Source organism: Geotrypetes seraphini, chromosome 5 (genome assembly GCF_902459505.1).
Source record: "Geotrypetes seraphini chromosome 5, aGeoSer1.1, whole genome shotgun sequence".
NCBI classification, from domain to species: domain Eukaryota; kingdom Metazoa; phylum Chordata; class Amphibia; order Gymnophiona; family Dermophiidae; genus Geotrypetes; species Geotrypetes seraphini.
Genome location: NC_047088.1, coordinates 181,028,042 through 181,051,363, shown reverse-complemented (window position 1 = coordinate 181,051,363; position 23,322 = coordinate 181,028,042). Strand labels below are relative to the sequence as shown.

At 40.4% G+C, this 23,322-nt stretch overlaps 1 protein-coding gene across 9 annotated transcripts in view; it reads left to right on the top strand.

Moving 5' to 3' along the window:
- MYO1B (myosin IB) overlaps nt 1-23,322 on the top strand; it is a 423,667-nt gene that overhangs the window by 281,039 nt on the left and 119,306 nt on the right. For all 9 annotated transcript variants that reach the window (XM_033945224.1, XM_033945231.1, XM_033945228.1 and 6 more), the window contains 2 exons: nt 4,798-4,902; nt 23,104-23,166. In XM_033945224.1, coding sequence (XP_033801115.1) covers nt 4,798-4,902; nt 23,104-23,166 — 168 coding nt within the window. The remainder of the gene's footprint in view (nt 1-4,797; nt 4,903-23,103; nt 23,167-23,322) is intronic.

Here is a 23,322-nt window from a genome sequence, read left to right as displayed (position 1 = left end):
CGGTCTGAACACTTCACTAATTATAATTAATTATTATTTATAGAGCTGTGATAATAATAAATAGACACTTCTGGCACAAGCCAGGCCCACTTTGACCGTAAACGCCTCTGTGGGTGGGACATCGGCAGCTTGTTCTGCAGGCGCCTACATTTTATTAATTCCCTCCTTTACAAAGCTGTGCTAGCATTTTTAGCACCAGCTGCAGCGGTAAGAACTCCAACACTCATAGAAATCCTTTGAGCGTCGGAGTTCTTATTTCCACAGCCAGCGCTAAAAACGCTAGTGTGCTTTTGTAAAGGAGGGCCTAAATCAGTTTTAAATTGGTTTTAAATGACACAGTCAATTACTGCATCGTTTGTCACCAATTAAGTTAGGTGACGGTAGGATGCCTACTGCCGCCTAACTTTCAGCGTCCTTATGAGAATCAGGGCCCTACTGCCTACAAAATAGGTGGTGGTAAGGGCTCCTGCTCTAATTTTTGTAAGTGGCCACGTACTAATGGCAGCATTAGCACATGGCCATTAATTTGGAAAATGGAAAATCGGCCATTTTCCAGCTGCACTAGAAATGGTCTTAGCATGCAGGAAAGACCCGTGTAAGGGCATGCTAAGGCCATTTTTTTTTTTTTTTTGCATAGCTTAGTAAAAGGAGTCCTGTGTCTTGAAATTAATGTCTATGGTTTTGTACCATGTCTCCGCTTGAATGTGCCCTTCTGTCTGTGCTGCAACTTTCGGCAGCTTAGCAAAAAAAAAAAAAAACCCAAAACCCCACTTAGCTGGATCATCGCTTCAGATAACAACTATGTGTTTTGTTCTGTTACTGTTTAAAATAACATCGCTCTAAATACTGAAGCTCTCAAGGTGTGGCTAATTTTGTTGGATGCAGGAATTTCTCATTGTATATCTTCCATGTTCATACCCTATGCATTGGCCCTCAAAATTTACTCTCAGAGAATGGTTCAACTAGTTAAATAAGAGGATGATACTTTGTTCGGTCCCTGTTTGCAAAGAATCCTTACTTTTTTCCTTTTGTGTCAAAAAATGAAACTTGTCAAGCATATCAAGCACTTCAAATGTAATCACACCAAAATACTTTCTATGCACAGCAATTTTTAAAGTGAAATTCAAAAATACTAGTGTTATGGTATTGCAATTATAATTGCAATCATTAATATAGGGGGCTTTTTTTTTTTAAGAAGCCACCTATGTGAAAAGCCCAAAAATTTATCTGTATTATGCCTGTTTTTTAAGGGAAAAGAAATTCAAATCAGTATTACTGTGAAACAGCTTAAATCATACACACACTTGAGGCATAATTATCAACATGAGCTACTGTTAAGATTAGTGTTACCATATTATGTGTCACAAAATCCCGGACATATAGCCCCGCCCTGTTCCGCCTCAACCCATTCCGCCCCAACTCTGTCCTGTTCCTTCCCCAGTCCCACCTCCACAAAGCTTCATCTCTTCTTCCCAGACCTTCGTGCCATATCTGGAGGGCCTCAAGCATGCGCAGATGAGCGCGATGTCATGTGCGCATGCTCGGAGGCCCTTCAGACATGGCCGGAGTTTCTCAGGGCTTTCCAATACCCGGACAAACTGCCAGGTTTTAGAAAGTCCATCTGGGCACCCAGACAGTCCTCTAAAAAGAGGACTCTCGGACATCTGGTAAACCTAGTTAAGATGCATTATTTTACCACTAAGGGGGGGGAAGTTATCAATGTGAGATTCTATTGAATTGGTTTATTTTACCTCATGTTGGGTCAATTTTATTTATTTAGCACAGAGTCTCATTGCATAAAATAGGACAACTTGTGGTAAAATAACTCAACAGTAGCAGAAACAGGAAATGATGTCAAAGGAGGCAGGACAGGCCAGAGGGAAAACATTGGAGCAAAGCCATAGGCAGGATATGCGCAACACTGCCAGGGACCAGCAGACGACCACCTTTAAGGTAGACCAGTAGGAGGTGGAGTGATAGATGCCAAACTGTGGGTAGAGAGAGGGCAGTGAGTTGTACACCCGTAAGCAGAAGTGGAGGGGGCACCAGTAAAATCTATGTCCGAGGCTGTAATCTGGGAGTGGGAGGGAGATTACCAGCCCTTTGTGGAAGGGCAGAGGGGCAGAAGAAGATGGGGGCCATGCATCCTCTTATTTGGGGGGGGGCAAAATTTGGTAGCCCTATTTATGATTATATCTTTTAGTTCAGTACTGTTAGAGATTTTCAGAGGGAAGTTATCATCAGGGGATGCTATTAAGTCACTTTGGGTTATTTTAGCATAGGGTCTCATTTTATGCAATGAGACTGTGGTTAATTCAACTTTTCTCCTGTCTATATTTGAAATGCTATCTAGTATTTTTTATAATTTTGTCTACTATTGAAGCTGATTCACAGTAATATTAAATGGGATTTCTTATTTCTTGATTCACAATAACAGGGGCTCTAAAACCAAATTAAGGCCCCCTTTTATCAAGCCGTGGTAGAACATTTTAGCACTGGCTGGCAAGGTAAATGCTCCAATGCTCCAATGAATTGAATGAGGGTCGGACCACTTACCTCACTGGTCCATGCTAAAATGCTCTACCACGGCTTGCTAAAAACAGGCCTAAATTACCTTGGGTAGGGGGTCAATCTTGTCAGAGGAATTTTTATATTTACTTTGTCTAAACAGCATCTTCCATTGATATTTTTTTTGAGGATTCTTTATTGTGTCAAGACAATTTTAGGCAACTATGCACTTTTACGAAATAGGCTGGTACAGTGACTCCCAGTAGCGCACAAACACTCTCGCACAAATTCACTTTGCTCCTAAACTGCATGTGCTTCGTTTGCGTTCATGCATATTTTATAAAATACATGCATACTTCAATACCATTCAACTTACGTGCAGATCGCAAAACAATGGATGCTATTTCTCTGCGCTTATTTTTTACATGTGTATATGCTCTACACACTTCGGAAGAGCCAGTTTTATGTGTAAGACATGCTTTTTTAGGTGCATAAAGATCTTTTCAAAATCATCTCTTTTTAGAGTTAGTTTACCTTGTTTTACTAAAGGACACACCCAGCTAGTTAGGTTTTCAGGATATCCTCAATGAATTTGCATGAGATTTGTGTGCAAATCTATCTCATGCATATGCATTGCTGGTATCCCAACAATCTGATTGGCTAGGTGAGTCATGAGGACTGGGCTGAGAGCCCCTGTACTATAGCTAAAGCTATATGAAGAGAAATAAGCAGTAATACAGAGTATGATTTTAAGATTTTAGTTTGTCAAAATAATAATTATTTTTAAAAATATTTAAATATTTATTATAATAACAGCCAAATACAATACAAAACAGAGTCAAACTCCAGTAGCAATACCAAACAAAATACAGCATACAGGTAATCATAGGGTCTCCAACAAAGCAAAACATATACCATAACTTTTCAGTATATGACTGAAAGACTCAACACAACCCTGTCCCATGCTCAGAACCCCCTTTCCTCCCCACAGATACATCCCCCCCCCAAGACAGGACAGAGAGTAAAAGAAAGCAACCAGTGCACAGTGCAAAGAAAAATTAAAGTACATGGATACCCCCAAAGTTTGTCATAATTATTATGTTTGTTATAACTCATGTGAACCGTTTAGTTCTTAAACAGTCTAGAAAAAATTTAAATAAATAAATGTTTCAGAGGAAAGACAAGAACGGCCCGTAATAAACTAACTAGCCATGCTAGAGGGCACATGGGAAGAGGAGTTGGTTGTGCTGGCACTGATGGCATGGCATCAGCAGGGCCATACAAATCTTTGTTATATTTTAGGGCCTAAATATTTTTTTCTTTTGTATTTTTACTTCTATTGTTTTGATTTCTTAGGACTATTTAATGTATCATTTTAACTGTTGTACACTGCTTGGATGGCTTTGCCAGAGTAGCAGTTTAAAACTCGATAAATAATCATGAAATACAATAGAGAGACGAGACTTCTCCTGTCCACATGAAGCTGCAACATGGAAGTGGATTGGGGCGAATTGCCAAGGCCTACTTGTCAGTTGGGCTTATTCTTGTAAAATACCTTATAGTAGTATTACTGCCTACCAGATGAGAGCATGAGAGGACAGCAGTGTTTAACCAGGCTGTGTTCCAAAAACCCCTAAAGCGCTGAGGTGCTAAATCTGCCAAACCAAATTTAAAAAACTTTTTTTTAATTGCAGCTTTACTTGCATAGCCAGAGAGGGAAAAGAGCATTGTGTGTTAACTGATATTTAGGAGAACTCATAATGCAGAAAAATAAATGTTAGGATATTGATTTATCAGAAGATAAAATCCCAGATTCAAAAAGAAAATGGAGTGGAGGCCATCATTTTTTTCTTCTTCTTGATCAAAGGGCCTCAGTTTAACAGTAACCTCGCCTCAGGAGGGTTTGGAAATGTCTATTGTTGGATATGAATGATTTCTAAGCCCATGATTACTTGGTTCTATGATGCTGCTCAAAACAGTAGCCACATACCTTACCAGCTGAGGTTTTTAGAGATGTATATGTAATTATACCAGACCCGATTCAGGGCAATGCTTCTGTGTGCTGTGCTGTCAATCAGACCTTTTACAGGCTACTGTTTTAAAACCAATTTTGAGACATTACTTTTATTTCATGACGTCTCAATTTTCTCCAAATTCAAACTCCTCAGATTTAATTTTATAACTGTTCCAATCAAAAGTATGAGAAGTGACTGTGAATGCAGTGGCTGAATTATATGGCGTCAGTTCCTTTCCTTCTGTGCTGACATAATATTCTTTCTTTTTGTATAGGATAACAGCTTTGAACAGTTCATTATCAACTACTGCAATGAAAAACTACAGCAGATCTTCATTGAGCTCACTCTTAAAGAAGAGCAAGAAGAATACATCCGAGAGGTGATACCACTTTCTCCTCGTACTTGTGTTTCTTCCGTTTTTACTGTTTGCCCTGGAATATTGCTAATAATAATAATTTATTTTTATATACCACCTAACCAGCAGTTCATAACGGTTTACACAATAGGTACTCAATATAATAAAATTCTAAGTAACTAAAACAAGCATTAAAACTAATGAATAAAAAAACCACAATATAAACTAAAATAAGTATAGATAAAAAGATTAAAAGTACATTATAACTACATGATAATATGAAAATCAGTAATGTATATTATATTGTTTAAATAAGTGGGTTTAAAGATCTTTTAGAAACTGATAGTAAGTAAGTAATGGAAAAACAAGAAAATTCAAACATGGGTTTTGGCCAGGTACTAGTGACCTGGATTGGCCACCGTGAGAACGGGCTACTGGGCTTGATGGACCGTTGATCTGACCCAGTAATGCCTAAAGAAATGTAAACTGCGGATCTGCATTGTTTAATAGTAGTAATATATTGATTAAGATTTGCCATGCCACTAGAAATGAGATCATCTCTTCATTGGGACCCTTTAACTAAGGCTTAGCGCGTGCTAACAGACATTAAAACCTGGATACAATATATATGGGGACTGATTTCCAGACCAAATGAAGCAGCGCAGCTACCTCCCAAGTTGGTGGTGAACTGAGATAGTCAATGCTGGGGCCAATGGTTCAACTATCACCTAAAAACTGGCCTTTTCCCCAAATCAGGAGGAGTAATTGTCTTAATGCCCATTCCCAAGGACCGGAAACTCAGCCCTTCTAATGTAACCAGTTATCGGCTAGTAGCCCTCATTCCCCTATTTGTCAAAATGATGGAAGGATATGCCACAGAACAACTCGAATGCTACTTACAAAGCTTCAGTATCCTCTACCCTTTACAATCAGGATTCAGGAAAAATCACAGCACCAAGATGGTGGTCGCAGCACTAGTAAAATACGGCAAAACTATTAAGCAAGAGTCACAGCATAATCATAATCGAATTTGACCTAAGCAGAGCATTTGACCTATTAGACTTTGATTAAATGTCTGAGATCTCCTGGTTCCAAGGCTTTGCTGTACATAAGGATGGTGAACTTTATTATTATTATTATTTAATCTTGGTTTTTTAAAAACCGCCTAGAACTCTTGGTTAATGGCGGTATAGAAGAATAAATTTATTATTATTATTATTATTAACTTTCTGACAGCTGAGTCTCCTAAGGATCCCCACTTTCACCATCGGTGTCCAACCTTCTAATGCAATCCTTGGGCGTCTACCTAGATCTCACATGAATAAACTATTTCACTTATGCAGATGACATAACGATCATGCTATCTGTAACAGCTGCATGAACCAACACCCTCACCACTGTCAAACAATGTGTCCACATCATAGAAAACTGAACCTCAACCCACCTCCTCAAATTAAATAAGAATAAAACCAAATTCCTTTGGCTGGGACCCTCAACTGACCTATGCTATACACCAAGGATTACAGTAGACAACATAGACTTTCCACTAGAACTACAATCCCAAACCTTAGGAGTAGAAATTGATAACCACTTATCTATGAAGAGCCATGTACAATCAATAATAAAACAATCGTTCCTTGTGGTGGCACATAGCAGTAGAGTAGGGTTGGTGGGCGCATATGTTCCACCATAAATGTAGTGGTTAGAGTGGCTTATGAGCCTGGGTCCTCCTCTATGGTTCACTAGCCCACCCCCTAGCTATTTAAAACATCTGTGTGCAGCTCTACTAGGCTTTCCTATACCAGGTGCTGATGTTCTGGAGACAGGTATGTATTTTTCTATTCTGATATTTGTGGGAGTGTGAGGGGGGTCAGTGAACACTGGGGGAGTGTGTGGAGGTCTTTACTTTGTCTCTGCAGATACTTTTTTGACATTTGTACCTGGATACTTTTTTGACATTTGTACTTGTTTTTACACCATCTAACTCACAACGCTTAAGTTTCATCCAGGATGTGTAGAAAAACATTTGATTATCCCTGCAGGACGACTAAATCTAGGTTGGCCCCCATCCCACCAACATATTGCCCTAACCACTCCTCCAGATACATCCCTTTCAGCTCTGGCTGCACAGCGGCATTCAGAGGCATAAAAAGTCCTGCGACACTTCCAGAAAGTCAGTTTGATAATCGACACTTGTACGATCTGTTTTTTTAGATCGTCCCAAGTGCTGACTTTGGCGGTTTTTTAGACGTGTTTAAGTTTTGATTATGAGCCCCTTGGCATTTAGGATTCCTTTTACAAAGGCGCGCTAGGGCCTTAACGCGTGGAATAGCATGCGCTAAAATGCCACGCACTAGCTGCTACCGCCTCCTTTTGAGCAGGCGGTAGATTTTTGGCTAGCGCGCGCTATAGCCTGCCCTGATCCGGTGCGTGCGGTAAAACCCGTAGGGCACCTTCGTAAAAGGAGCCCTTAGTGCATACAAATGTCCATTAGTGTGTGCTAAACTTTAGTAAAAGGGTCCTTTAGTTATCAATGGCTAGAGTAAAGAGGGACCGAGGGCTGTTCATACTGTGTGGATAATGTTGCTGAATTTCAAAAGACATTTTGCAGTAGTAGTTTCATATTCTTTTGATTCATTTACTCATTTTTTCCCGGTTGCTTTGGGTTGAATTGTTTTTCTTGTGTAGCATATTAGCTCATTTACATCTCTGGACAGCAAATCTTTTAGCATAAAAATCAAGTGTAGAGCCAGGAGGTGTACTGTGTGTTTTGGCAGATTTGTAACATAAAATGTAAGATAAGCTGTGTTGCATCAGACCAAGGTCCATCAAACCCAGAATCTTGTTTCTGACAATGGCCCAGAGGTGCCTAGCATATTCTATATGAGTGGATGCTGGAAACACCAAAGCAAATTTCAAGAACCAAGGGCCAACTTAAATTTGAGATTATTGGTGGTAGGTACATTTTTCTCCTCATTGCTGATAGGGGGACGTCATGGCTTCCAGACAGCCCATCAGGGTTTACGGTTTGCTCTGAAATGATTGGTTGACAGAGTTTACTTTGGATATAATGCAAGTAATAGCTTGAGGGATCAAAGGCCTCACCTCAGTGACAAATTCAGCCACTCCTCTTTCGTGATGCATGAGTCTTATGTTTCACTCATTGAATGGCCCGGAAAGATACTACTGTAATCTTTCCTAATATTTGCTTATCTAACACTGAATACACTAATGTATAATTGAACAATAACCTATTATTTTCTTTCCTTTTCCTTCTTACTTTCTCTTTGCTTCTAACTCGTTTCAGTGGTTAATTCTGTGACCAAGGGTCTTTAAAGGTGTTACATTGTATAGGCCCAAGTAGTAAAAAATACCCTCTCTTTTCTCAGCTATGTTATCAATGGCCCCTTTTCTATTGTTTTGGTACTCATTTTTATAAATTATGTTGTTTGATGGAAATATAATTTGTCTCCATAAAAGATATGAAACTTGCTGTTAGTTGGGAAATTGTATGCACATTCCTCTTTTTACAGCCAATAGAAAACAATTATTGATAGCTAACTACACTCAGTTCAGAAGATTTCTGAAGATAATATGGTAGCCCCTCCAAGATTCTCTCTAATTTAACTAGATTATGTGTAAAACTGTAGCTGTATATGTCTAGTAGCGCTATAGAAATGATTAGTAGTAGTACTGTAGCATGCTGTCTCCTCATCTTTTGTGGGGATCAGTTGGTTTCAAGTTGCCTTTGTGTTCCTTGATGAAAATCCAATAGGTATGTCACACATAAGGCATGCTTTACCTCTAAGTCATGATTTTCATATATTTACCTTTTTCTTGAAGGCCTTCTAGTAGGAATTATAGTCTCATATACCATTGCAATGTCATCGATAGTCGGTTTGACTCGAGGGCACAACTGGATCTGGAATATTGTTGATGACAGCAGAAAAAAACATTCTCTTCCAGGTTTACCAGTTACTCTAGTCCCACAGCATGACAGTTTGTAAGATATTACTTATTTACAAGTCAGTTTATTTATTTTCATCTTTATTGGTTTTGTACAAACCTGGGTAAATGAGTATGTTAGATTTCATACTTAAATTTAAAAAAAATATCCCTTCCCTCATGTGTTATCACTAAAATCTAGTGAAGTTATCTCCCTAATATCTGGTCTCCTTGGACTCCATGGTCTTGTGGGACAGTATCTAACTGTTATCACCTCACGACTAGTATCCCAGTTAATTTCTGAAGAATTGTAATTTGCTGATACCAGCTTGTCTGTCCTAGAATCTACAGTATGTCCAATTTGTGTTTCTTTTCTGCTTCTTGTGTTTGATCCCCATCATCTCTCCCCTTTTGCTCTTGGGGGAGTGAAAAATGGACTGTTTGTATTATTGCCACCCGCAAATTCTTCCTACCAATGGTATAGAACATGTCAACAGAAAAGGACCATTAGATCCATCTCACCTGCCCAGTTTCATTTCTGTGCCATAAATCCTAGTTAATCTTTGGCTTACCCCTCATTTCTTCCTAGCTTGCATCTTCTGCAGTTTATCCCATATTCATGGGTTCAGTTAGCACTTTGACTGGGAATCTATTTCATGCAGCTACTATCCTGTCAGGAAGGAATATTTTCTGATGTTGTTGTAGAGTTTATCTTCCAGAACCTCATACTGTGATCTCTTGTTCTAAAACATTCTTCTGAAAAAGGTTTGCTTTTTGTGCTTTATTTGCACCCACCAGATACTGTATTTGAATGTCTCTTTCTTGGGCCCTCTGTCTTTTCTGTCTTACAGTTTATATATTTTTAGATTCTTTAAGTCTCATTTCAAGTGGCTTTAGTATAAACCCTGTACTATTTTAGTAATCTATTTTTTGGCTTCCTCTGGAATGTTTGGAGGTATGGCTTCTAGAAGTGAACCTATTATTCTAGAAGAGGTCTCACTATCAATCTAAACTGAAGCATTATCATCTCCTTTTTTCTACTGGGTATTACTTTCTCAATTTCAGGATCACTGGACATGATCTCCCTGATGTCTGTCTTTTTCTCAGTATACATCACCCCAAAATACATGTATTTGCATTTTTTTCTTGCACCAAATCTTAACTGTAGCACACAACCATTCTTCAAGTATACTATAGATCAACACTCATTTTGTTTGATCTCTTAAGGATGTCCACCTTATTGCAGATCTTAATGTCACCCTAAGGCTGGTCCAAGGATATTAGAAGATCTAGGCAAAACTTCAGCAATGCTGCTTCCCACCTCCCTCCCCCAGGGGTGGCTCAAGGTCTTACCCCCTGTAATTTAGCATTTCTCCTTACTCCTCCTAAACTCCCAGGGTGGCCAGTATTTTCCCTTGTCCTCTCTACCCCTCCACCAAGTGGCCTCTCTATTTCCCCTCCTGCCTCCACAGATAGATAGCATATACTCTTCTATTTATCTACCCCCCTGGTTGGCCAGCAACTCCTACCCCTTTCTTCCTTGCTTTGGAGTCTACTGTCATCACTCCTACCCCCCACCTGGCTAGCCAGAATGTTAAAGTGTAGCTGGCGCTGCATAGTTGCTGAAGCACTGCAGTATTTTGCCCATCTGATAGGAAATCTGCCTTGGAGGGGGTGGGATAGTGCAGTGCTTCAGTGCAAACATGTGCTTACAGGACCCAGCCAAACATGTGCTTACAGGACCCACCCAGTTCTGGCTGTTCTTTAACCTTCCAGTCAGCCTGGAAGAGGTAGGGGTGGCGGTGGAAGGCCCAAGAATAGAAAGGCAAGACGGGGAGGGCTCTCATGCCCACCAGAGCTGTGCTGCTACTCCCACATTTTGCCACTCTTAAGTGGATGGCTAAACTGCTAGGTGGCAGGGCCATCCCTGTGTCATCCCTCAAAAGGCAAACATTTTCTTCTAATCCTTTCTCAGTCGTACTTAAAAGGTTTTGAACAGAAAGGACCCAGAAGCGATACCATATAAAGTCTTCCAATAACCCTTCATCTAAGTGAAATCCATTTACCATCTGTCCATCACACGACTAGTTTCTAATCCCAGGCCTATTTGATTAATTTATGAACCTCTGTTGGTGCACAGTATCAGAAGTGTTGTCAAAATCCAATAATACCACAACCAGCACGTATCTTTAATTCTCTAGTCACCTAATAAAAGAAGTTGATCAAATGTAACTTAACGTCCATTAGATGCGGAAAAAGCTTTTGATAGAGTGGAATGGTCCTTCATGTTTCAGACAATGGAATGGTTTGGTATAGGATCCGGTTTTATACAAATAATAAAGGCATTGTATAACTCCCCTGTTGCTAGATTATATATTAATAATGATTTTTCAGAAAAATTTATTCTACAAAGAGGGGTTAGACAAGGATGCCCACTATCTCCTTTGCTTTTTGATATCGTTTTAGAACCCTTGTTATTAGCTATAGAACAGATAAAGGAGATACAGGGTATTCCACATTCAGATAGAGAATATAAATTATCAGCATATGCGGATGATATATTACTTTATTTGAGAAATCCGGAAACAACCATTCCAAAGCTACTCGAACTGATTGAAAGATTTGGAAAATTTTCAGGATATAAAATAAACTGGAATAAATCAGAAGTACTTCCACTCAACGTACATTGTACAAAAAGTTTATTTGACTCATTTTCTTTTATTTGGAAAGAGGAAGGATTAAAATACTTAGGAATTTGGATTACAAAAACTATAGAAGAAACTATGATAATCAATGAAAAAAATTTATTACAAAAAGTGTCAGAAATGTGTGAGCAATGGAATCCTTTGTGCATATCTTGGTGGGGGAGAGTGCAAACTGTAAAAATGATGATTTTACCAATAGTTTGTTATCAAATGGGTATGATACCAATTTTTTTCCAGGGGTCTTTTTACAAAAAATTAGATAAAATATTAACAAAATTTATTTGGCTTGGAAAAAACCCCAGAATTGCTCTAGTATCTTTACAAAGACCAATTGAGGAGGGAGGGGTAAATTTTCCAAATTTTTATAGGTACCATCAAGCCTATATTATGCGTCATGGTATGTATTGGATCCTCCCAGAACCCATTGAACATATACCAGATTGGTTCTGGTTAGAATGGAGATTAATGTTTCCTTTACGTCTGAGTCATGTGATAAGTATTCAAATGCCAAGGTTATATAAAGATCATAAAATATTAATGGATACTTGGAAAACTATAAGATATATAAGTAATCTAACTCCTATTCCAATAACTAAATCAACGACTCAAACAATATGGCTTAACCCAAAGATCAAAGTTGGCGGTTTTAAAATTATCTGGAAACATTGGATGATGGTTGGAATTCGTATTTTAGAAGATGTAATAAATAAAGGTAAACTGCTTGAGTTTTCACAATTGCAAAATAAATTTGGTTTAAATAAATCACAATATTTCAGATGGTTGCAATTGAAGCAGGCCATTCAGACAGGGTTCTCTGAATGGAAAAATCTTAATAATTATCATAGTATGGAATTCTTATGTTTTCAGATAGATTCCATGGGACACCAGGCCGCAATGTGGTATAAATTAATATCTGGATTTATACATTTTAAAAAAAAAAAATGGTCTTAGAGATATTTGGAGCATTGAGATTAAGCATCAAATTAATGCATCTCAATGGCCACGACTTTGGTCTTGGAGGATAAGATGTACAATGTCAGCATCTATGAGACAAACTTGTTTTTTTATTTTACATAGAGCTCTATGGACCCCTACACGTTTACATAGAATTGATAGCTCTAAGTCTAATAGATGCTGACATTGTCATCTAGAAGCAGGGACATTAGATCATCTTTTATTCTATTGTCCATTCATATTAACATTTTGGAAATCAATTTGGCCCCAAATAAATAGGATGTTAGAAAATCCAGTAGCCTTGACATATGATACAATTCTATTTGGTACTACAATGAGAGCCCATAGTCAAATCTCATCAAATAACAACAAACTTTTATTTATAATGACTGGAATAGCAATACAGCAAATTACACGTAATTGGAAAAATTGGGACAGATTGAACTATAATTTCTGGTGGAACTCAGTTTGCCATATATATAAGATGGAACATGCATTTGCAACACAAAAAGGATATATGAATAAGTTCAAGAAGATTTGGGGACCATTAACAGAATATTGCAATATTTGAATTTCATTTTCCCATGATAAGAAAATAGTATAAAGAAGGAGGGGGGGAGGGGTTAAGGGGAGGGAATTATTCTCTTTATCATATATTATAAATAAAATATTATAATAGATGATATTCTTACATGAAAATAACGTAATAAAGGGAGGGGGAAAAGGTTCATATTTAAATAATAATTGATAAAATCATTACAATATATATATTGTATAACTTTATAAGAAAAATAATTACAATTATATGATATATAAAACCATAAGAAAAATAAGACAAGAAATGTTATATATAAAATATTTTATAAAAATATCAAGTGTATTGTTAAGATAATTGTATGAAAATTTATGACACTTGTTGTTAAATGGAAAAAAAATTCAATTAAAAAAAACTTAAAAAAAAAAGTTGATCAAATGTAACTTAACGTCCTGGTAAAGCCATGGGGCTACGGATACTACAGTCCACTGGGCTCTAGATTCATCACTGTTCTTTCCTTCAGTAGAATCGATATTGCATTTTCAACCACCAAGTTAAGACAAACAGACCTGTAATTTTCAGCCTCCTCTCTGTTACTACTTTTATGAATGGGGCCTCCCTTCTCTGTCTCCAAAAATCTTTCTTACAGATCCTGCAGGGGTCCTGCTCCCTTAATATCCTAAGATGTGTCTCATCTGACCATGCAGCTTTGTCCTCTTTCAGTGTAGCTAAGTCCAGAAAATCACACTCTTCCATAAATAGTTTGGCAGCTGCCCTTGTCTGCAGTTAACAGTATTTCTTCTGTGAGGACTATTAGAAGAGGCAGCAACCTGCAGTGTCATGCTGCCATCATTGCAGCAAAACTCAGGTTCTGTGCTGCTTCTTTGCGGTATCACCTCCTCCTCATGCCCTTATCATTGGAGGAGGAGTGCCCCCTCTTCACCATCATCCTCCTATCACCTAGGGATCTGTGGAGCCCTGTGAAGCCCCTATCCTTCGTGTATCATTTCTTTTTGGATTTGTCAGCTTCTTTTCTACTGTGCTTTACAGTCTCCCCTTTGTGCCTCCGAAAAAGTCTTGTCATGTTGCTTTACCATCTGGGCCATCTTTCCTCTCACGTGTGTTTTTAAAAAAATCCTGGCTGCCTTCCCTGCTTGTTTCAGACTTACCAAATATTTTTTTCTTTTGCCTTAGCTTTTTGAAGGTCATTCTTTCTGGGTTATCTTTTCCAGTTACCTCTTTGCCGGTCTCTCTTGCCTCTTACTTTTATTCACCTTCTTAGTTGTCTTTGCTATAGCTCCTTGCTGTTTATCCTGCTGTTTTACCTCACAACATAACTGCTCGCTCTGTCTGGGCTTTGTTAAGATACTCCCCATGTTAGCACATTTCATACTGCCGTATTCCTAGACTTTGACTCCTTTTTGATTCCTGTGTACTGTGGCTGTACATTGAAATGTATATGGCTATTAGAAATATTTTCTGCATGTGTTGTACCAGGTCTCTAGTGGCATACCAAAAGATTTTCTTTTAAGAAAGAGCCAGCTATGGTTACGTGTAGGTGCTTTTGTGGATTTAGAAAGTCTCTCCTCTTTGGAATCTATGGGTTAAACATAGAAACATGATGGCAGATAAAGGCCAAATGGCCCATCTAGTCTGCCCATCCGCAGTAACCATTATTTCTTTCTTTTTTCAAGAGATCCAATGTGCCTATCTCAGGCTCTTTTGAATTCAGACACAGTCTCTGTCTCCACCACCTCTTCTGGGAGACTGTTCCATGCATCTACTACCCTTTCTGTAAAAAAGTAGTTCTTTAGATTACTCCGGAGCCTATCACCTCTTAACTTCATCCTATGCCCTCTCATTGCAGTCTCTTTCAAATTAAAGAGACTCGACTCATGTGCATTTACATTACGTAGGTATTTAAACGTCTCTATCATATTTCCCCTCTCCTGCCTTTCCTCCAAAGTATACAGATTGAGTTATTTAAGTCTGTCCTCATACGCCTTATGATGAAGACCACCTACCATTTTAGTAGCCTTCCTCTGGACCGACTATATCCTTTTTATATCTTTTTGAAGGTGCGGCCTCCAGAATTGTACACAATATTCTAAATGAGATCTCACCAATGTCTTATACAGGGGAATCAATACCTCCTTTTTTCCTACTGGCCATACCTCTTCCTATGCACCTTAGCATCCTTCTAGCTTTCGCCTTCACCTTTTCAACCTGTTTGGCCACCTTAAGATCGTCACATACAATCACACCCAAGTCCTGGTCTTCTGTTGTGCACATAAGTTCTTCACCCCCTAAATCTGTGGTCTCAAACCCGCGGCTCAGGAGCCACATGTGGCCCGCCAGGTACTATTCTGCGGCCTGCAGAGGGAACGTGCTGCGGAGGCCAATGGCAGCCTGTAAGGAATGCTACAGCACTGGTTATCCTCTCTGCAGGTTGCTGCAATTAGCTGAAACTAAGACAGGGAGGCCAGGGGGGAAGTTGGAGGACGCTGCAAAGAAGTGTGTGTGTGTGTGTGGGGGGGGGGGGGAGGGGGGTAAGATTTATCTATATATATAAAATCGGAGGTATGTATGTGTGTATGTATGTGTGTATGTATGTGTGTGTGTGCCGCGATCACGCAAAAACGGCTTGACCGATTTGAACGAAACTTGGTATGCAGATCCCTCACTACCTGGGGTGATATGTTCTGGGGGTCTCGCGGCCCACCTGCACACGTGGGCGGAGCTACAAACAGAAAATCAGATTTCACCCATTCATGTCAATGGAAAAAATGTAAAAAGCTGCCATTCTCACAGTAATTCAAAAACGGCTTGACTGATTTGAACGATCCTTGGTATGCAGATCCCTCACTACCTGGGGTGATATGTTCTGGGGGTCTCGCGGCCCACCTGCACACGTGGGCGGAGCTACAAACAGAAAATCAGATTTCACCCATTCATGTCAATGGAAAAAATTTAAAAAGCTGCCATTCTCACAGTAATTCAAAAACGGCTTGACCGATTTGAACGAAACTTGATATGCAGATCCCTCACTACCTGGGATGATATGTTCTGGGGGTCTCGCGGCCCACCTGCACACGTGGGCGGAGCTACAAACAGAAAATCATATTTCACCCATTCATGTCAATGGAAAAATGTAAAAAGCTGCCATTCTCACTGTAATTCAAAACCGGCTTGACCGATTTGAACGAAACTTGGTATGCAGATCCCTCACTACTTGGGGTGATATGTTCTGGGGGTCTCGCGGCCCACCTGCACACGTGGGCGGAGCTACAAACAGAAAATCAGATTTCACCCATTCATGTCAATGGAAAAAATGTTAAAAGCTGCCATTCTCATAGTAATTCGAAAACGGCTTGACCGATTTGAACGAAACTTGGTATGCAGATCCCTCACTACCTGGGGTGATATGTTCAGGGGGTCTCGCGGCACACCTGCACACGTGGGCGGAGCTACAAACAGTAAATCAGATTTCACCCATTCATGTCAATGGAAAAAATGTAAAAAGCTGCCATTCTCACTGTAATTCAAAAACGGCTTGACCGATTTGAACGAAACTTGGTATGCAGATCCCTCACTACCTGGGGTGATATGTTCTGGGGGTCTCGCGGCCCACCTGCACACGTGGGCGGAGCTACAAACAGAAAATCAGATTTCACCCATTCATGTCAATGGAAAAAATGTAAAAAGCTGCCATTCTAACAGTAATTCAAAAACGGCTTGACTGATTTGAACGATCCTTGGTATGCAGATCCCTCACTACCTGGGGTGATATGTTCTGGGGGTCTCGCGGCCCACCTGCACACGTGGGCGGAGCTACAAACAGAAAATCAGATTTCACCCATTCATGTCAATGGAAAAAATGTAAAAAGCTGCCATTCTCACTGTAATTCAAAAACGGCTTGACCGATTTGAACGAAACTTGGTATGCAGATCCCTCACTACCTGGGGTGATATGTTCTGGGGGTCTCGCGGCCCACCTGCACACGTGGGCGGAGCTACAAACAGAAAATCAGATTTCACCCATTCATGTCAATGGAAAAAAATGTAAAAAGCTGCCATTCTCACAGTAATTCAAAAACGGCTTGACTGATTTGAACGATCCTTGGTATGCAGATCCCTCACTACCTGGGGTGATATGTTCTGGGGGTCTCGCGGCCCACCTGCACACGTGGGCGGAGCTACAAACAGAAAATCAGATTTCACCCATTCATGTCAATGGAAAAAATTTAAAAAGCTGCCATTCTCACAGTAATTCAAAAACGGCTTGACCGATTTGAACGAAACTTGATATGCAGATCCCTCACTACCTGGGATGATATGTTCTGGGGGTCTCGCGGCCCACCTGCACACGTGGGCGGAGCTACAAACAGAAAATCATATTTCACCCATTCATGTCAATGGAAAAATGTAAAAAGCTGCCATTCTCACTGTAATTCAAAACCGGCTTGACCGATTTGAACGAAACTTGGTATGCAGATCCCTCACTACCTGGGGTGATATGTTCTGGGGGTCTCGCGGCCCACCTGCACACGTGGGCGGAGCTACAAACAGAAAATCAGATTTCACCCATTCATGTCAATGGAAAAAATGTTAAAAGCTGCCATTCTCATAGTAATTCGAAAACGGCTTGACCGATTTGAACGAAACTTGGTATGCAGATCCCTCACTACCTGGGGTGATATGTTCTGGGGGTCTCGCGGCCCACCTGCACACGTGGGCGGAGCTACAAACAGAAAATCAGATTTCACCCATTCATGTCAATGGAAAAAATGTAAAAAGCTGCCATTCTCACAGTAATTCAAAAACGGCTTGACTGATTTGAACGATCCTTGGTATGCAGATCCCTCACTACCTGGGGTGATATGTTCTGGGGGTCTCGCGGCCCACCTGCACACGTGGGCGGAGCTACAAACAGAAAATCAGATTTCACCCATTCATGTCAATGGAAAAAATTTAAAAAGCTGCCATTCTCACAGTAATTCAAAAACGGCTTGACCGATTTGAACGAAACTTGATATGCAGATCCCTCACTACCTGGGATGATATGTTCTGGGGGTCTCGCGGCCCACCTGCACACGTGGGCGGAGCTACAAACAGAAAATCATATTTCACCCATTCATGTCAATGGAAAAATGTAAAAAGCTGCCATTCTCACTGTAATTCAAAACCGGCTTGACCGATTTGAACGAAACTTGGTATGCAGATCCCTCACTACTTGGGGTGATATGTTCAGGGGGTCTCGCGGCACACCTGCACACGTGGGCGGAGCTACAAACAGTAAATCAGATTTCACCCATTCATGTCAATGGAAAAAATGTAAAAAGCTGCCATTCTCACTGTAATTCAAAAACGGCTTGACCGATTTGAACGAAACTTGGTATGCAGATCCCTCACTACCTGGGGTGATATGTTCTGGGGGTCTCGCGGCCCACCTGCACACGTGGGCGGAGCTACAAACAGAAAATCAGATTTCACCCATTCATGTCAATGGAAAAAATGTAAAAAGCTGCCATTCTCACAGTAATTCAAAAACGGCTTGACTGATTTGAACGATCCTTGGTATGCAGATCCCTCACTACCTGGGGTGATATGTTCTGGGGGTCTCGCGGCCCACCTGCACACGTGGGCGGAGCTACAAACAGAAAATCAGATTTCACCCATTCATGTCAATGGAAAAAATGTAAAAAGCTGCCATTCTCACTGTAATTCAAAAACGGCTTGACCGATTTGAACGAAACTTGGTATGCAGATCCCTCACTACCTGGGGTGATATGTTCTGGGGGTCTCGCGGCCCACCTGCACACGTGGGCGGAGCTACAAACAGAAAATCAGATTTCACCCATTCATGTCAATGGAAAAAATGTAAAAAGCTGCCATTCTCACAGTAATTCAAAAACGGCTTGACTGATTTGAACGATCCTTGGTATGCAGATCCCTCACTACCTGGGGTGATATGTTCTGGGGGTCTCGCGGCCCACCTGCACACGTGGGCGGAGCTACAAACAGAAAATCAGATTTCACCCATTCATGTCAATGGAAAAAATTTAAAAAGCTGCCATTCTCACAGTAATTCAAAAACGGCTTGACCGATTTGAACGAAACTTGATATGCAGATCCCTCACTACCTGGGATGATATGTTCTGGGGGTCTCGCGGCCCACCTGCACACGTGGGCGGAGCTACAAACAGAAAATCATATTTCACCCATTCATGTCAATGGAAAAATGTAAAAAGCTGCCATTCTCACTGTAATTCAAAACCGGCTTGACCGATTTGAACGAAACTTGGTATGCAGATCCCTCACTACTTGGGGTGATATGTTCTGGGGGTCTCGCGGCCCACCTGCACACGTGGGCGGAGCTACAAACAGAAAATCAGATTTCACCCATTCATGTCAATGGAAAAAATGTTAAAAGCTGCCATTCTCATAGTAATTCGAAAACGGCTTGACCGATTTGAACGAAACTTGGTATGCAGATCCCTCACTACCTGGGGTGATATGTTCTGGGGGTCTCGCGGCCCACCTGCACACGTGGGCGGAGCTACAAACAGAAAATCAGATTTCACCCATTCATGTCAATGGAAAAAATGTAAAAAGCTGCCATTCTCACAGTAATTCAAAAACGGCTTGACTGATTTGAACGATCCTTGGTATGCAGATCCCTCACTACCTGGGGTGATATGTTCTGGGGGTCTCGCGGCCCACCTGCACACGTGGGCGGAGCTACAAACAGAAAATCAGATTTCACCCATTCATGTCAATGGAAAAAATGTAAAAAGCTGCCATTCTCACAGTAATTCAAAAACGGCTTGACCGATTTGAACGAAACTTGATATGCAGATCCCTCACTACCTGGGATGATATGTTCTGGGGGTCTCGCGGCCCACCTGCACACGTGGGCGGAGCTACAAACAGAAAATCATATTTCACCCATTCATGTCAATGGAAAAATGTAAAAAGCTGCCATTCTCACTGTAATTCAAAACCGGCTTGACCGATTTGAACGAAACTTGGTATGCAGATCCCTCACTACTTGGGGTGATATGTTCTGGGGGTCTCGCGGCCCACCTGCACACGTGGGCGGAGCTACAAACAGAAAATCAGATTTCACCCATTCATGTCAATGGAAAAAATGTTAAAAGCTGCCATTCTCATAGTAATTCGAAAACGGCTTGACCGATTTGAACGAAACTTGGTATGCAGATCCCTCACTACCTGGGGTGATATGTTCTGGGGGTCTCGCGGCACACCTGCACACGTGGGCGGAGCTACAAACAGTAAATCAGATTTCACCCATTCATGTCAATGGAAAAAATGTAAAAAGCTGCCATTCTCACTGTAATTCAAAAACGGCTTGACCGATTTGAACGAAACTTGGTATGCAGATCTCTCACTACCTGGGGTGATATGTTCTGGGGGTCTCGCGGCCCACCTGCACACGTGGGCGGAGCTACAAACAGAAAATCAGATTTCACCCATTCATGTCAATGGAAAAAATGTTAAAAGCTGCCATTCTCATAGTAATTCGAAAACGGCTTGACCGATTTGAACGAAACTTGGTATGCAGATCCCTCACTACCTGGGGTGATATGTTCTGGGGGTCTCGCGGCCCACCTGCACACGTGGGCGGAGCTACAAACAGAAAATCAGATTTCACCCATTCATGTCAATGGAAAAAATATTAAAAGCTGCCATTCTCACAGTAATTCAAAAACGGCTTGACCGATTTGAACGAAACTTGGTATACAGATCCCTCACTACCTGGGGTGATATGTTCTGGGGGTCTCGCGGCCCACAACTCTATGTTGCTTGCTCAAGGGTGGGTTCACCCAAGAATTTATATGTTCTTGCTCCAGGAGGTGAAACTAAAATTGTTGTTTATAATCACGTTTTGCGTTAGTTGTATTGTATTCATTTTGTCAAATATTTCACATTATATTTTGAATATTGTACTTTTTATTAAGCTGTAAAAAATAATTTCATTCACCACTATAAAGTATCTTTATTTGAATCCATTTACAGTGTTATTGCTATAATTAAATACCCGTGCAACGCCAGGGCATCAGCTAGTAAACTATAAAGAGTTTTACCTCATTCAAAATTGTTGTTTCTTTAATAAGACATTAACTATTTTTTCTGCGGCCCTCCAAGTACCTACAGATCCAAAATGTGGCCCTGCAAAGGGTTTGAGTTTGAGACCACTGCCCTAAACTGTACCATTCCCTCGGGTTTTTGCAGTCCAAATGCTTGACTTTGCATTTCTTAGCATTAAATTTTAGTTGCCAATTTTCAGACCATTCTTCAAGCTTCGCCAGGTCTTTCTTCATGTTATTTACACTATCCGGCATGTCTACTCTATTGCAGATTTTGGTATCATCTGCAAAGAGGCAAATCTTACCCGACAACCCTTCAGGAATATCATTTATAAAAATGTTAAAAAGAACAGACCCAAGAACAGAAGCTTGAGGCACACCTCTGGTAACATCCCTTTCCTCAGAGTGATCTCCATTGATCCCTACCCACTGTCGCCTTCCACTCAACCAATTCTTAACCTAGCCCGTCACTTTGGGACCCATCCAGAGGGCAATCTGTTTATTTATTAGACATCTGTGTGGAACACTGTCAAAGGCTATACTAAAATCTAAATATACCACATCTAGCACACATCGTCTATAAAATTCTCTGGTCACCCTGTCAAGGAAATTGATCAGATTTGTCTGACAAGGCTTACCTCTAGTGAATCCATGTTGCCTCCAGTCCTGTAATCCACAAGATTCCAGAAACTTGACCATTCTCTGTTTTAAAAGCGTTTCCATCAATTTGCTTACCACAGAAGTCAGACTTACCGGCCTGTAATTCCCTACTTCTTCCTTACTTCCACTTTTGTGGAGAGGAACCACATCCACCCTTCTCCAGTCCTCTGGTACCACTCCCGACTCTAGAGACTCATTGTAAAGGTCAGCCAGCGGAGCGATCAGAACTTCCTTAAGTTCCTTCAGCACGCTCGGATGTACACCATCCGGCCCCATTGCTTTGTCTACCTTTATTTTAGCTAGCTCCTCATGAACACAACCCTCTGAAAATCGATCAGGGTCTATTACTCCTCTATCCTTATTCACGTTTGTCTTCTGTGGTCCCACTCCCGGCTCTTTAGCCGTGAACACAGAACAGAAATATTTGTTAAGCAATTCGGCCTTTTCTTTATCAGCTTCTACATATTCCTCCCCTTCACCTTTGAGACTCAAAATGCCACTTTTGCACTTCTTCCTATCACCAATACATCTAAAAAATGTCTTGTCTCCCTATTTTACTGTTTCAGCTATTTTTTACTTCCATTTGCATCCTGCTTTCATTTTCTCTTAACACACAACTAAGTGGTCCTTTTCTCTCCGGCCCTCATTTTTACTATAGATGAAACCGTATCAGTCTGCAGTCACCTGGTGAGTTTCACTGGCACCTTTTTAAGGTTTGAGACTTTTCTGTAATATTATGACAAGCCCAGTCATGACTTGAATCCATCCCTCCATTATTATAGATACTACTTTGTTTTCTGACACACAAATGCTTTGTAGATAAATGCAGAGTGTTACAAGTAACCATAAAAAGCAAGATTTTGTTTTATGCACAGTATGTACACTTACCCACCTGAAATAACACTTTCTTCCCAACAAAGGAGAGCAAAACCTAGGTTTTTGATGTTAGAGAGCAGCTTTTGCTATAAATATTTTGAGCGTATATAATATTGACCTTAGGCTTTGCTGTATAAATTTCTGGCTTCAACCCAGCGAAGTGCATGAAAGTTGAGACAGATTGGAGAGTAGAATAGAAAGGAAGTCTGGAAGAAGTTCAAGAATGCCCAGTTTGATCAACTAATGATAATGGAAGGACAGGGTACTTCTCATTCTCTTAGTGTACTGTAAATACATTTTCATCTCTCTGGGAGATGCGTCTAATAAAGCAGAAGTTTATTGTTTATCAGTTATTAAGATTTACTAAATCTGCCTTTGTCACAAAAGCACATCAAGGCGGAGCACAAAAAACAACTTTTTATTTGTGTTTTTTTAATAGGGTATAGAGTGGACTCACATTGATTACTTCAACAATGCCATCATTTGCGACTTAATAGAAAATGTAAGTTGGTTTTTCTCCTTTTATAAGGATCATACAACTTCAGATTTTTCTTTTGCTATTATTTGTGCAAAGCATATGAATATTTTGAAGAGATTAGCCATCCTCATAATTTTTTTCAATTATACAAATAAAGAACTGAAAAAGCTTTCAAAATAT